At 36.8% G+C, this 15630-nt stretch overlaps 1 protein-coding gene across 1 annotated transcript in view; it reads left to right on the top strand.

Moving 5' to 3' along the window:
- Positions 1-15630, top strand: part of LOC121367375 (serine/threonine-protein kinase NLK-like) — a 78929-nt gene that overhangs the window by 29611 nt on the left and 33688 nt on the right. Inside the window, exons 2-3 of the mRNA XM_041491512.1 lie at positions 8168-8297; positions 11107-11162. Of these exons, the coding sequence (XP_041347446.1) occupies positions 8168-8297; positions 11107-11162 (186 nt within the window). The remainder of the gene's footprint in view (positions 1-8167; positions 8298-11106; positions 11163-15630) is intronic.

Genomic DNA, 15630 nt, shown 5'->3' with positions numbered 1-15630 from the left:
TTATTCATTTATTTGTTTATGTATATTCTGTGCCATGTCAAAAAATACATACTTACAGGTACACTCGCAATCTCAAGTTATATTTTTTACTAATTGAACATAAAAAATTCACCTTTAATAAACCCATGGGTTTCTGCCAGCAACAGATACTGTTACTTGCCTACGTAAGTCTTTTGATCAGGTAAATGTAATGTGTAGCATGGTAGCATGTACTCATATTCCACTGAATACATGATGTAGTCATATTCCACTGAATATATGATGTAGTCATATTCCACTGAATACATGATGTAGTCATATTCCACTGAATACATGATGTAGTCATATTCCACCGAATACATGATGTAGTCATATTCCACCGAATACATGATGTAGTCATATTCTACTGAATACATGATGTAGTCCTATTCCACTGATAACAGTGGTAACATGCTAGCATGATGCACGGTTGGTCTAGGATCGATCACCATCGGTGGACCCATTTGGGCTATTTCTTGTTCCAGCCAGTGCACCACAACTGGTGTATCAAAGGCTGTGGTATGCGCTATCCTGTCTATGGGACGGTGTATATAAAAGATCCCTTGCTACTAATGGAAAAATGTAGCGGGTTTCCTGTCTATAAGGCTATGTCAAAATTACCAAATGTGTTTACATCCAATAGCTGATTATTAATAAATCAATGTGCTCTAGTTAAACAAAACTAACTTTCTCTCTATTCCACTGAAGCACTTGACTCCACCATTCTTTATTTCTCTAAAAACTGTGCATTTCATTGTCTTTAAGATCTAAAAAAAACATTGTTTTAAATGGAGGATTTAATGAGAAAAAAGCTAAATATTAAATGTTAAAACTATTACAGTACTAGAGATTGTAGCTTTAATTAAAAAACAAAACAAAAAAGAAAAAGAAAAGAAAAGAAAAAACAGAAACAAACCTGTACATTTCTCTTAGGTGTACTTGGGACAACAGTTACATGGTCTTGACTGTCATATGTTTGACGCACTGTAGCCAGTGATTAGGTGTACTTGGGACAACAGTTACATGGTCTTGACTGTCATATGTTTGACGCACTGTAGCCAGTGATTAGGTGTACTTGGGACAACAGTTACATGGTCTTGACTGTCATATGTTTGACAAACTGTAGCCAGTGATTAGGTGTACTTGGGACAACAGTTACATGGTCTTGACTGTCATATGTTTGACACACTGTAGCCAGTGATTAGGTGTACTTGGGACAACAGTTACATGGTCTTGACTGTCATATGTTTGACACACTGTAGCCAGTGATTAGGTGTACTTGGGACAACAGTTACATGGTCTTGACTGTCATATGTTTGACACACTGTAGCCAGTGATAGGTGTACTTGGGACAACAGTTACATGGTCTTGACTGTCATATGTTTGACACTGTAGCCAGTGATTAGGTGTACTTGGGACAACAGTTACATGGTCTTGACTGTCATATGTTTGACACACTGTAGCCAGTGATTAGGTGTACTTGGGACAACAGTTACATGGTCTTCACTATCATATGTTTGACACACTGTAGCCAGTGATTAGGACAATGTGTTAAGGTGTTGGTGAACAAACATTCCTTTCCTCTACGCTAATTAGGTCAAACAGTGCTGCCGGGAATCACCTGTGTGTTGGAAGCCGGGTGAGAACAGGTAGGCCTGTGGGTCGTGTCAACATCCACTGTTTGGCAGACTGTAAACAAATCACTTCAATACACACTTTCTTCACCTACATCTGGCTGTGATTTCCAAGCAGCGGAATGTAAGGAACCTGGACAAGCTATTGAAAATCATGGCTCATTTTAATATTCCATATTTTGTTCATGTTCAGCGTGATCAGTCCAAATCTGTAACGCTTCTACTATGACTCAGTCTGTATAGTCATTTATGCTCCATCACCTTTACAGCGTGAACATTACACATTTAGTTCCATTACGACATTTCCAATATCAATTTGTCATCCACCCATCATCATTTCCCTTGAAGTGTATCTCCTCTAAAAGTGGTGCTTGGATCATTTCACAAACTTGGTATGGGGATTCTGTGGGGCAATCTAAATTGAAAGAGATTTTGTAATAAACATTTTATATTGAAAAATCTAGTCGTGTCGGTAAGTCAATAAATTTAGTTAACTATACATTTGTCAACTATTATTTTTACTTTTGTAATCTTGAAAAGTGTATAAAAGTACTAGTGGAGCTGTCTAGGTCTGCAGGCATATTAACTGATATACCTTTCAAGTTTTATTTCTATAATACAATAAATTATATTAATTTAGTTAACTATACATTTGTCAACTATTATTTTTACTTTTGTAATCTTGAAAAGTGTATAAAAGTACTAGTGGAGCTGTCTAGGTCTGCAGGCATATTAACTGATATACCTTTCAAGTTTTATTTCTATAATACAATAAATTATATTAATTTGATATTTTTGTAATCTTGAAAAGTGTATAAAAGTACTAGTGGAGCTGTCTAGGTCTGCAGGCATATTAACTGATATACCTTTCAAGTTTTATTTCTATAATACAATAAATTATATTAATTTGATATTTTTAATTAATAGTTATAATATTTTAGGAATAATTGATGGAAATATTGATAAATGAAAAAATTATATTTATAACATTTATTTCTACATTAAATTTTTGTTTTAAAGTACCACGTTTAATGACACATATACAAACATGCAGTTTTCAATATTAATGTCCAGAAAGCAATTTAGATCATAATATAAGTTAACTTTTAGACTTACTTTGTTGTTTAATGACACCCCTAGAGTACATTGATTTATTAATCATCGGCTGTTGGATGTCAAACATACATGTATGGTCATATTGACAGTCATAGAGAGGAATTAAACCTGCTACATTTTTCCATTAGTAGCAAGGGATCTTTTTTTATGCACCATCCCACAGACAGGATGCTACATACCATGACATTTGATATACCAGTCATGGGGCACTGGCTGGAATGAGAAATAGCTCATTGGGCCCACCGACGGGGATCGATCCTAGACTGATCGCGCATCAGGCGTGCACTTTACCACTGGGCTACATCCTGCCCCTAACTTTTAGAAGATACGGTGTTAAACGTTTTATCTGAGGGATGCAAAATACTTGTGCCCTGTTTTTAACAAAGCACACATTAAAAATGTTTTCAACTCTGCCATTTGTATTTTACCATTCTGCAATGATATAAACCAATTCCTCTCTCAGTAGTTTGTTTTGTTTATTTCCTCCCACCCTGTGACATTTTCTAGTGGATTTTTCAAACAAAAAGTCTGTAACAGGCTTCTTTTCTTGCCCTAACTGTGTGTTGTATGTTGTACATGTCCTTATGTCTTATTTGCCACTATCTGAACAATGAGCTGAGAATGTCATTAAGGTGTCATTAACCAGCAGTTAGTGTCCCCCCTCCCGTGGTGTCGGTCCCTCTGGATATATGCTGCACACGCTGCTCCTCCCTGATGTGATTGTATCTCGGCAACCAGCTGCTTCAGCTCTGCTATCACTGTTAGGTAATGAATACATCAGCTGCTACAGTGAGCCATGACTGTTGTGTAACAGATACATCTGCGGCTGCTACCTGGCAGTGGATGCATGTTACCAAAACACAAGCATCATTACAGTATACACATTCATTTAAACTCCCTCTTGAAGACTGATAGATGAAACAGTTTTCTTCATAGAGCTCTGCTATCTGTGTCCTACTATTGCACTGTATTGTGGCTTTGTGACTTGAAAACAGGTCATTAATGCAGTGTGTTATATATATACTGTGCCATGCATCGGATGAAGTTTGTAGTAAAACAAAAATCTGTTTTTTGTACATATGGCATATATGCATCACTGCTTTCGAATGCCTCAGTTAATGATGATAATAATTCAGTAGTTATATACATACAGTGTGTTATTATCTCATAACAATGATAGCTTCAATAAAACGATTATTAATTGTGTATTTATTTTTGTATTGAGATTTGCAGATACATTAGCGATACACAAGTTAACTCTCGATGAGACAAATCCCACCAGTTTACTACATGTACATGTATTATCCAAACACTTTGGTATTCCAATTGGCACATGTTACCAATATCTTGCAGTGCTTATCTTTTGTTGATTAGTATGACAGAGAGGTGCAAGTTGCAGAAGAGATAAACCTGTAACATCTGTGTAAGAGTTTCCTGCAATTCGATCACTCTTACTGTGTGCATTCCTCCGTCAACACAACTCGCAGACTGACTGGAATTCCACGTAATTACCAACAACCATGCTTTACTTCCTTTTCATCGTACAATATGTACTTCATCCTACAATATGTACTTCACTGTACAATATGTACTTCATCATACAATATGTACTTCATCACACAATATGTACTTCATGATACAAAATGTACGTCATCATACAATATGTACGTCATCATACAATATGTACGTCATCACACAATATGTACTTCATGATACAAAATGTATGTCATCATACAATATGTACGTCATCATACAATATGTACTTCATGATACAAAATGTACGTCATCATACAATATGTACGTCATCATACAATATGTACTTCATGATACAGAATGTACGTCATCATACAATATGTACTTCAGCACTTCCAATTGTCACTTACATTATTATATTTGTATTAACCAAAGATGTTTTGTGAGGGTTTTTTTTGTAATTACTTTGCAGACTATATTCTCTAAACTGACCACCCACTGGCCATACAGAAAGATTAACGTGGTGACTGATGTGTGTGTGATGTGTCATGTTTATAGCAGTCCTGCCAAACATACTGAAACTGCTCCCACCAATCTTAACTACTTAAAAAAAACCCCATGTACTTGCTTAATAGTGTCTTTAAATTTAAACTTGAAGCTTTAGCATAAAACTGTTAAAATGAATCACGGCTGAATATAGGCCTTTATGAAAGGGTGGGGGTGGGATAAGACCTGAGGGGTGTTGAGACCTGCTGACTGGAGTGTTGGTATTACATGGGGGGGGGGGGGGGGGGACCTAAGAGTAGTACATGCCAAAAGGGGATGTATTCTGCTAGGTTGTTTGCCCCTTAATCTGGCCCTGTGATGTTTGTCTAGACATCATTTATGTGTGTGAGTTCATGCTCAAAGTTAGCTTGAGCGTGTAGTCACCTGTCGTATTCGCTTACACACAATTGTGTATATCGATATGAAGCTAGCACTATCTGAACAACTCTACAGTAACTATTAGTGTTACTCAGATAACATGTTTTCTTTCCCTCAAATAGGATGAGTTAAATAACATACAAATATAGATAATACTACTATTCCATATACGGATCTGGGAAGTCTTAAGTGCAGTTTAGCCATAAATCAGAACATCAACTTCGTTCAGTTTTGGCTAGCATTAGGTATTACAAGTGTAACATGGCTTATTATAACTAGTAACGTGGCCTATTATAACTAGTAACCTATTATAACTAGTAACATGACATTATAACTAGTAACGTGGCCTATTATAACTAGTAACATGGCTTATTATAACTAGTAACGTGGCCTATTATAACTAGTAACGTGGCTTACTATAACTAGTAACGTGGCCTATTATAACTAGTAACATGACATTATAACTAGTAACGTGGCCTATTATAACTAGTAATGTGGCCTATTATAACTAGTAACGTGGCTTACTATAACTAGTAACATGGACTATTATAACTAGTAACATAGCCTATTATAACTAGTAACGTGGCCTATTATAACTAGTAACGTGGCTTACTATAACTAGTAGCATGGCCTATTATAACTAGTAACGTGGCTTATTATAACTAGTAACATAGCCTATTATAACTAGTAACGTGGCCTATTATAACTAGTAACGTGGCTTACTATAACTAGTAGCATGGACTATTATAACTAGTAACGTGGCTTATTATAACTAGTAACATAGCCTATTATAACTAGTAACATGACATTATAACTAGTAACGTGGCCTATTATAACTAGTAACATGGCTTATTATAACTAGTAACGTGGCCTATTATAACTAGTAACCTATTATAACTAGTAACATGACATTATAACTAGTAACGTGGCCTATTATAACTAGTAACGTGGCTTATTATAACTAGTAACGTGGCCTATTATAATTAGTAACGTGGCTTATTATAACTAGTAACATGGCCTATTATAACTAGTAACGTGGCCTATTATAACTAGTAACGTGGCCTATTATAACTAGTAACGTGGCCTATTATAACTAGTAACGTGGCCTATTATAACTAGTAACGTGGCTTATTATAACTAGTAACGTGGCTTATTATAACTAGTAACGTGGCTTATTATAACTAGTAACATGACATTATAACTAGTAACGTGGCCTATTATAACTAGTAACGTGGCTTATTATAACTAGTAACATGGCTTATTATAACTAGTAACATGGACTATTATAACTAGTAATGTGGACTGTGGCCTATTATAACTAGTAACGTGGACTATTATAACTAGTAACGTGGCCTATTATAACTAGTAACATGGCCTATTATAACTAGTAACATGGCCTATTATAACTAGTGTTAGAAAAAAGTACAGAGAATATTCCAAGTCGGGTAAAATCAAGATGTTGATAAAGATTTTACTCTGTCGTTGATAGACAAAAACTAGTTGGGACTGTACAATACTGATGTTTAATATTCCTAGTGTGTTAGTTTGTTTTGTTTAACGACACCACTAGAACACATTGATTAATTAATCATCGGCTATTTGATGTCAAACATTTGGTAATGCTGACAAAATGTCTTAGAGAAAACCCAGCACATTTTTCCATTATCAGCAAGGGATCTTTTATATGCACTATCCCACAGACAGGACAGCACATACCATGGCCTTTGAACGAGAAATAGCCCAATGGGCTCACTGATGGGGATCGATCCCAAATTGACCATGCATCAGGAAGATGCTTCACCACTGGCCTATGTCCTGCCCACCCCCCCCCCCCCCCCCCCCCCCACCCCTCCAATGTTTAGTATTCCTAGTATTTCTAATGTTCACCTGCTATCTATATTGGATATTTTAAAACATCTTATCAGTGATAGCGTTCTTTTAAGGATGGCCTTAGATGTACTTGTATGGTGATAAGAGCTGAGACTGCATATACACATGTTACACAAGCTGCAGAGTTGCACCACACTAAGAAACCTGAAATTTGGCAATCATACAAAAGTGTAGAAAAAAGTAATTTTTACGTTAAGTAGAAAATGAATTGATAAAACTAGTGTTCCTTTTGTTAGATCAGTTTATGTAAAATTTTGTGATTATGTCAGGTATCCTCAAGTTTGTGTTAATCTTTTAAATTGTAATTAAGAATAGCATGTTTAGTAGAAGCCATCGGTAAACTAATTTTCAGCAAAAATGACAATAACAACGACAACAAAATGAACAAATATTATCAGTGACTAACTAACAGAAAAAGCTAAAGAAGAAAGGATAAATCCAGCAGGTATATGCAGCAGGTGTTGTTGTGTTCTTCTTTCTGCATTCCATGGGGTGTTCAAAGAGGCCGGAGAGCAGACAGTAATATCTGACACCTTAATGGTCAACACAGGCCCAAACCACAGCTACATGCCTGTGTTGTAGAAAAACATCAATAACACAGTGTAAGACTTTACCAGGAGCCCATTAGTCCAGTGACATATTACCATACTGGACAAACAGTGGAGAAAAACCCAATGAAATACATATGTATGTACTGTCACACATGTATATCAATGCCAGTTAGAAACCACCATAAACATGTAGTAGAATGTATTTAGTCTGTTATACGTCGGTTTGTATTCATATATAATAAATATTTATGATGGTAAAATGTGGTGTTTTCACACCACTGTGTAGTTCTGATGTGTAGTACTGTAATAAGCACCATATGAGAGACCAATCATGTATTTTGTGCGGAATATAATCCCCCCGCCCCCACCCCCCAAAAAGTGCATAGCTGCATACATTTGTGAAAGAGATTTCATCTTATAATGATACATTTTGGTTTGCTGCTTTGTTCTTTGTAACAATTTATTTTGATGTCTTGTTGGTATGTTCTTTGTTTTGATTGTTTGTCATTTTGATGTTGTTTATAATGCTGTGTTACTTATTTTGCATGTTGTTATTTTCAGGGCTGTAACGGACCCCCGCGATGGGAAGCGGGTTGCCCTGAAGAAGATGCCAAATGTCTTCCAGAATCTAATATCATGTAAACGGGTCTACCGAGAACTCTGCATGCTGTGTCACTTTCGTCATGACAACGTAAGTCTTTGTTTTCAGTTTATCTGTATTTTGGTAGATGATATAGATCAGTCGTCAGGGCTAGCTCTGGGTGAGCAAAACCTTTCACCAAATTGTATATATAAAACATAAAAAATTCCAGACATTGACAGTTATTTTCAAAAAAATGTCAATTATTACATAAAATTATTTCGCCAAATTAAAATAAAATTCGCCAACTGCTTTCAATATTTGCAATTGGTGAATTTATCGACTATCATAAGCTAGCTCTAGTTGTGCTAGCTTGTAGTGTGATGGGTCACAATATCATTTTCCCTCAATAATTTAATTTTTATGTAGTTCCAACCATGACTTATATATCAAACACTGGTATGTGGTTACTATGTACTGTACTGTCTGTGGTATGTGGTTACTATGTACTGTACTGTCTGTGGTATGTGGTTACTATGTACTGTACTGTCTGTGGTAAAGTGTGTGTAAAAGATTCTTGTTACAGTAGGAATAGCCTATGTGGCAATAGGAGGTCTGATATATCGTCTACCATTACTTGAACACTGATGAGAGGAAACCTGCTGCTGCTGCCACATAGGGTACACCTCAATACCAGCAATGAATCTGTCACATACCCTTTATGTAGATGGAGGGTATGGCGTACCTACCACAGTCTTCGGTGTACCTGGGTCACTGGGTTGGATAGGGGGAAATCATGGCGTACCTACCACAGTCTTCGGTGTACCTGGGTCACTGGGTTGGATAGGGGGAAATCATGGCGTACCTACCACAGTCTTCGGTGTACCTGGGTCACTGGGTTGGATAGGGGGAAATCATGGCGTACCTACCACAGTCTTCGGTGTACCTGGGTCACTGGGTTGGATAGGGGGAAATCATGGCGTACCTACCACAGTCTTCGGTGTACCTGGGTCACTGGGTTGGATAGGGGGAAATCATGGCGTACCTACCACAGTCTTCGGTGTACCTGGGTCACTGGGTTGGATAGGGGGAAATCATGGCGTACCTACCACAGTCTTCGGTGTACCTGGGTCACTGGGTTGGATAGGGGGAAATCATGGCGTACCTACCACAGTCTTCGGTGTACCTGGGTCACTGGGTTGGATAGGGGGAAATCATGGCGTACCTACCACAGTCTTCGGTGTACCTGGGTCACTGGGTTGGATAGGGGGAAATCATGGCGTACCTACCACAGTCTTCGGTGTACCTGGGTCACTGGGTTGGATAGGGGGAAATCATGGCGTACCTACCACAGTCTTCGGTGTACCTGGGTCACTGGGTTGGATAGGGGGAAATCATGGCGTACCTACCACAGTCTTCGGTGTACCTGGGTCACTGGGTTGGATAGGGGGAAATCATGGCGTACCTACCACAGTCTTCGGTGTACCTGGGTCACTGGGTTGGATAGGGGGAAATCATGGCGTACCTACCACAGTCTTCGGTGTACCTGGGTCACTGGGTTGGATAGGGGGAAATCATGGCGTACCTACCACAGTCTTCGGTGTACCTGGGTCACTGGGTTGGATAGGGGGTGTTCAGACAGGTTTCACTCCAGTAATAAATGTGTTATTGGAGAACATTTGGCGATCTGTTTAGACAGGTGTTTTTTAATACAGGTGTCCTCCTAACCATTTCCCGTGCTTCCAGTTCATTAACATCCATTGTAACTCAATAAGACACATGTGAAAGTAATTTGTTAATAATCATCTGAGAGGTTTTGTTCCCAGTATGATGTAATACTACTGTATTGGTCTATTGTTAATATGGGTACGGTTGTGTATGTCATGCTCTTTAGATTCATGATATGCAGCCTGGCTGATCAAAGCATGTTCAGCTAACTACTGTATTGGTATATTCTTAATACGGGTACGGTTGTGTACGTCATGCTCTTTAGATTCATGATACGCAGCCTGGCTGATCAAAGCATGTTCAGCTAACTACTGTATTGGTCTATTCTTAATACGGGTATGGTTGTGTACGTCATGCTCTTTAGATTCATGATACGCAGCCTGGCTGATCAAAGCATGTTCAGCTAACTACTGTATTGGTCTATTCTTAATACGGGTACGGTTGTGTACGTCATGCTCTTTAGATTCATGATACGCAGCCTGGCTGATCAAAGCATGTTCAACTAACTACTGTATTGGTCTATTCTTAATACGGGTACGGTTGTGTACGTCATGCTCTTTAGATTCATGATACCCAGCCTGGCTGATCAAAGCATGTTCAGCTAACTACTAGTATGAGTTGGCTCACTGTTTTGTTTGAATTCCCTGATAAAGTGCAACGCAGTCTAATCGTCTATTCTTAGCAATGCTTGATGATATCATTACATACAATCCACTCCTTTTCTTAGTAATCAGGTTAATGGGTCTCATGTATACTGCAGTCATTTTAAAATAAAAACCTGATAGCTTTTTTAAAATTACTTTGTCTATTTTTAGGTGGGTTATTGATTATTTTTCCTGAATATTTCAGTGACATTTAAGGCTATGCCAAATGAATAAACCACAGTATGAAAAAACAAACAAATTATTGCTTGAATAACTTATATAATGACTATTCCTGTTTGATCCTCTCTATCCATCCATCTATCCATCTGTCCATTCATCAATCTGTCCATGTGTATCAAACTGAAATCTGCTGTTTGAAGATGCCTTATTCAATGAACTTTATTAATAATATATGACTTCAAGTCAAAGTTACCAAATGTTTGACATCTAATAGCCAGTGATTAATAAATCAATGTGTTCTAGTGGTGTTGTTAAACAAAAGAAACTAACTTTTTATTATTAGTAATGTGAGCTTCCTTTCTCTGTAGGTTCTTTCATCATTAGACATCCTGCAACCACCTCACATCGACTTCTTCCAAGAAATGTATCCTTCTTTGTCTTAGTTATTTACTGTCTAACGCTGCCAGCATGCCAGCTTCCACAGGTCTGTATGAGCCTTTTGTCATCATTAACAACATGATAATGGTTTGCTTTGAAAATTATGCCTTGTTCAGTCATCCTGGTTTTCACAAGTACTGTCTTTTACAAGTGGAGATATCTACATATCTACAGCTATATATCTACAGCTACTGTATATATGACACCTTACTAACAGTGTAAGATTTATAGTATATTAAATGAGTTTTCATTCCGTATCATGTTTATGTCCCAAGTGAAATAATGTTCAATTGTCATGAGCTTTAGCGAGTGACTGAGAATTATTGCATGAGCGACATAATTATTTGCCATAATTGAGTTTAATCTATATCACTGAAGTCATTTAATTGACGTTCTGGTATGATTGTAGCGTGCATATCACATAACGTCGAGGTGTTACGTTACTAATACACGGAAATGCTATAATATGCAGTCCTAATGAATGGCTTTCATTTTTCTTTTAACTAGATGTTGAAAGTGTATATATTCATGTGCCTTTAGCGTGTCTATTATGCCGTGTAATTTGATAGTAGGCAGCAGATTTCAAGAATAGGATAAAAGCATGCATGTATATTTCAATTCTTATTAATCACATATAATCTGAATGAAGGATTTTATTTTTAACACATATATTAGTAATAATAGAATTTAATAAACCTATGATCTGTTTTTTCCCTACCACATATAATTGTGATTGTGACATATTGCCTAAAACAACACATTTTTCCAGATATGGAAATTCTATTTACAAACCTAACAATTAGATAAGCAAAAATAGCGTTTTCTGATTTCATTAAAAATAATCTGCAGATTGTGTGGGTTGAATACTTAAAAGCGTATAAGCCTGACATTCGTAGTATTAGGACTTGTACTTAAAGTGAGAATCTATCACTTTGATGATTTCAGTGTCAGATGAACATAGGTTTAATTTACCGTTTTATACTGCAGGGTTTGAAATTAACAATGACACGGACAGAAGTTGGACTAATTGTGATGTGATTTGCCGTGGGTTAGGCGTTTACTCATGTCAGCTTGTTGCCAACGGATAAAATCAGTGCCATTGTTGAAGGGATTATTTTTGGTCATTATATTTGTTTCAAGAAGTTGCTGGTTTAAAATTGCAATAGGGAGGCTCAGATTTGCTGTAGGTGAACATTTTGCCCGTGTCAAAAACATTTCAAAACTGTCATAGAAAACAACTTCTTCAGTACAAGGTGTCTGCTGTTTCTCCAGTTTTTTCTATACAGTGTATATTTATATATATTACTGATGGACTATATTTATATAATCACTGATGAACTATATTTATATATATCACTGATGGACTATATATATATATCACTGATGGACTATATTTATATATATCACTGATGGACTATATTTATATATATCACTGATGGACTATATATATATCACTGATGGACTATATTTATATATATCACTGATGGACTATATTTATATAATCACTGATGGACTATATTTATATATATTACTGATGGACTATATTTATATATATCACTGATGGACTATATTTATATATATCACTGATGGACTATATTTATATATATCACTGATGGACTATATTTATATATATCACTAATGGACAGCAGGACTTTGGTTTGTAGTAGAATATTTTTCCAACTGTTTGTGGCAGGATGAAGTGACAGGATGAAGTGACAGGATGAAGCACATTTAGAGGATGTACGTTGTACTTGTTTATCCTTCTTGACATATCTTCACTTTACTCGGTGGCATTGTGTGAAATTCACTTTACTCGGTGGCATTGTGTGAAAGTGCCTATAAAAGAGACCTTGCTGCTGTTACCAGCTGCTACAAGTTTACAAAAGACCATGTATTCCTTTCTTTACACCCTGTCAGTCAGAAACCATATATTAAGAAACTCTTTGTTGAGCATTCTAAAACCTGTTTACGATGTTTCTATGGCAATCTTTTCTGACTCAGTGGTGGTAAATTCTTGCTTGTCAAAGCACCAGACAATCCCAGCACTAAAGAAAGCAAGGCGTTAACCAAATGACCAGTAGTTTGTTCTGTTGTATTTTTGTCTGAAATTAATGTTTTTCAATACATTTCCTCCCCTTTGTCTGACCATGGCCCGGTTTGCACAGTCCCGCCAATGTTGGGGACATGGATGTTAAAATACATTGAGTGTTTGTCAAGAAAACAACATCAGTTTGAACAACCTCAGTCTGGGAGGTGGCCCGCTCATTGGGCTATTGTTTTTGTTGGGCCCAGCACGGGCTGTCAGTTCTCCAATCACCAGTGCAGGTTACCCATGACTCCACTGTCATTCCATCTTCCACATATTTTGTACACAAACCGTCGGGTGCTACTTTCCAGATATCCAGTCTGTTTGTTAAGACCAGCCTGTGTGCTCTTTTTGCTGACGAGAGGCTTAATCCAAAAATATTGCTTACAACTGCTTTTGTTTGTCGCTCACATACAGTGTGTTGACAGTCAGTTTTGGTTTTTCTCAGTCTTATCTCAGCAGTAATGGACCAAATTAGATACACGATCATAATCATGAATTCCATACCACGTTATATACATTAAGAAGTATTTTACAGTTTTCTAATAATTAAATTAAAGGCAAAGTCGGTAACAACTAATATTTATATAAATAGTGTCATGCCAGCATACATATGAAACAAAACCATTTTAATATTATATGCTGATTTTGAGTGTTTAATGTTATATATAAATGGTATCTAACAACCACTCATGTATTATTCTCTATATAATGGATATAACAGACACTGTCAGTGTCATTTAAAAGAGAAAAACACATCGAACAATTGAGAATAATAATTGTATATTAACGAGAACATGATACCTGTGTGTTTATTACACAGGCTGGGACAGGTGTGCATGCAATTAATCAGATTTGTTTGCTTCCAGTTAATGATGTCTGCATTGCAATTAATATATAACATATGTTCAGAAATACAAACCCTACCCACCCACACACCCCGCCCTCACACGGCCAGTAGTTTATTTTACTGAGCCTGCTGGTTATTGATACCTGTATTTTACAGTGTTCAAAATCCATATTGAAATTATTGTGTTACATTCTGCTACCAATTTGGGTTATCTTTTAGTTGGATTGATACAATCCTCAACCATCTGATGAAGTAAGACTTGAGTGCTTGTATTTGGCCATCTAATTCAGTTGCTTTCCTTCTACAGCCACACTTTCTACCCACGATTTCCTGGAGGCCTTGGTCCCTACCTGATTGCAAGGATTTAAACTGACAGGAGCAGGTAGCAGACGTTTCTCTAAAAACACAAAATGCTACCTGATAATAAGTTTTACAAGCAGCTTTTGCTTTCTATCTAATGTTGAAAATGTACAGATATTTCTCCCATCCCTAGCCATGCAAGACAGGCATATTCCAAAATCAGTTTTGCATGACCACATGACTTCTGTTATTTGAGCTTATATTAAGGTTGGGTGATGTCACATAAACGGCAAAATAATGCAAGAAATGCTTTTTATATTTCATAAAAACAAGGAAACTTGCTGTCATAATGAAATTATACTATCATTTTCAGTTTATACTTTTAGTATAAACCATTTTTGGGTACGATCTTTTCAATGGTTATGTTTATTTTATTGTAAGATAAAACATGAAAAATTTAGGTTTTTCACGTTTTCCCAAAATGCTTGTTTTTCATCTACTGGATGGGAGAAACAAAAATCCTCTATTATGTATCCATGTGGGACAGGGCTATTCCACCCTCTGGTACATAATATGATGTCAGGGACGAGGATTGCCAAATTAGGTACCCTCGGGTGGAATAGCCTTGTCCCACATGGAAACATATGAAGGATTCATTTAATCCAGAATTCCTCAGTTTTAAGGTTACTATTATTGTTATATAAAAGAGTTGCACTATGAGTCTCATGAGAAATCTACCGTTGAGACTTATTTCTCAAACACACCTCAGTTTCTAAAATTTGCTTTCTTATTAAAATCTGAGAAGCAAAGATTGCTTCCCAATCCACAAAAGTAATTTGGAGACTTATCGAATGGCCGTCTGCTTGGTCTGTCCCTAGTTTATCCTGTTCTTTCGGACAGTATTTCTGTGAGCTAAAACAGTCTTTGTCTTCATGGGGATGGGAGGGTCTGTGAATACAATGCAGCTTCCATTGTTGACGGCTCACAATACAAATCTATAAAGCAAAGACCTTTCATGTTTGAGAATTCTTTCATCGTGTATGTTCTTTATAACCTGTACTGTCATATCGCCTACACCTTGCTAAATAAAATCTAAATGGTAATCTCTACCTCTATAAAAACTGAACAAGAGCCAATTCTTTTAAACGGCAAATGGTGCCTGTTGTGAAAGGAAAGTGTTAAGTCTATTGAACGGGCTGAATAGGTAAGATAAACCAG

This window comes from Gigantopelta aegis, chromosome 3 (genome assembly GCF_016097555.1).
Source record: "Gigantopelta aegis isolate Gae_Host chromosome 3, Gae_host_genome, whole genome shotgun sequence".
Lineage (NCBI taxonomy): Eukaryota > Metazoa > Mollusca > Gastropoda > Neomphalida > Peltospiridae > Gigantopelta > Gigantopelta aegis.
The sequence above is the reverse complement of the archived record's forward strand: the minus strand, read 5'-3'. Positions and strand labels throughout refer to the sequence as shown.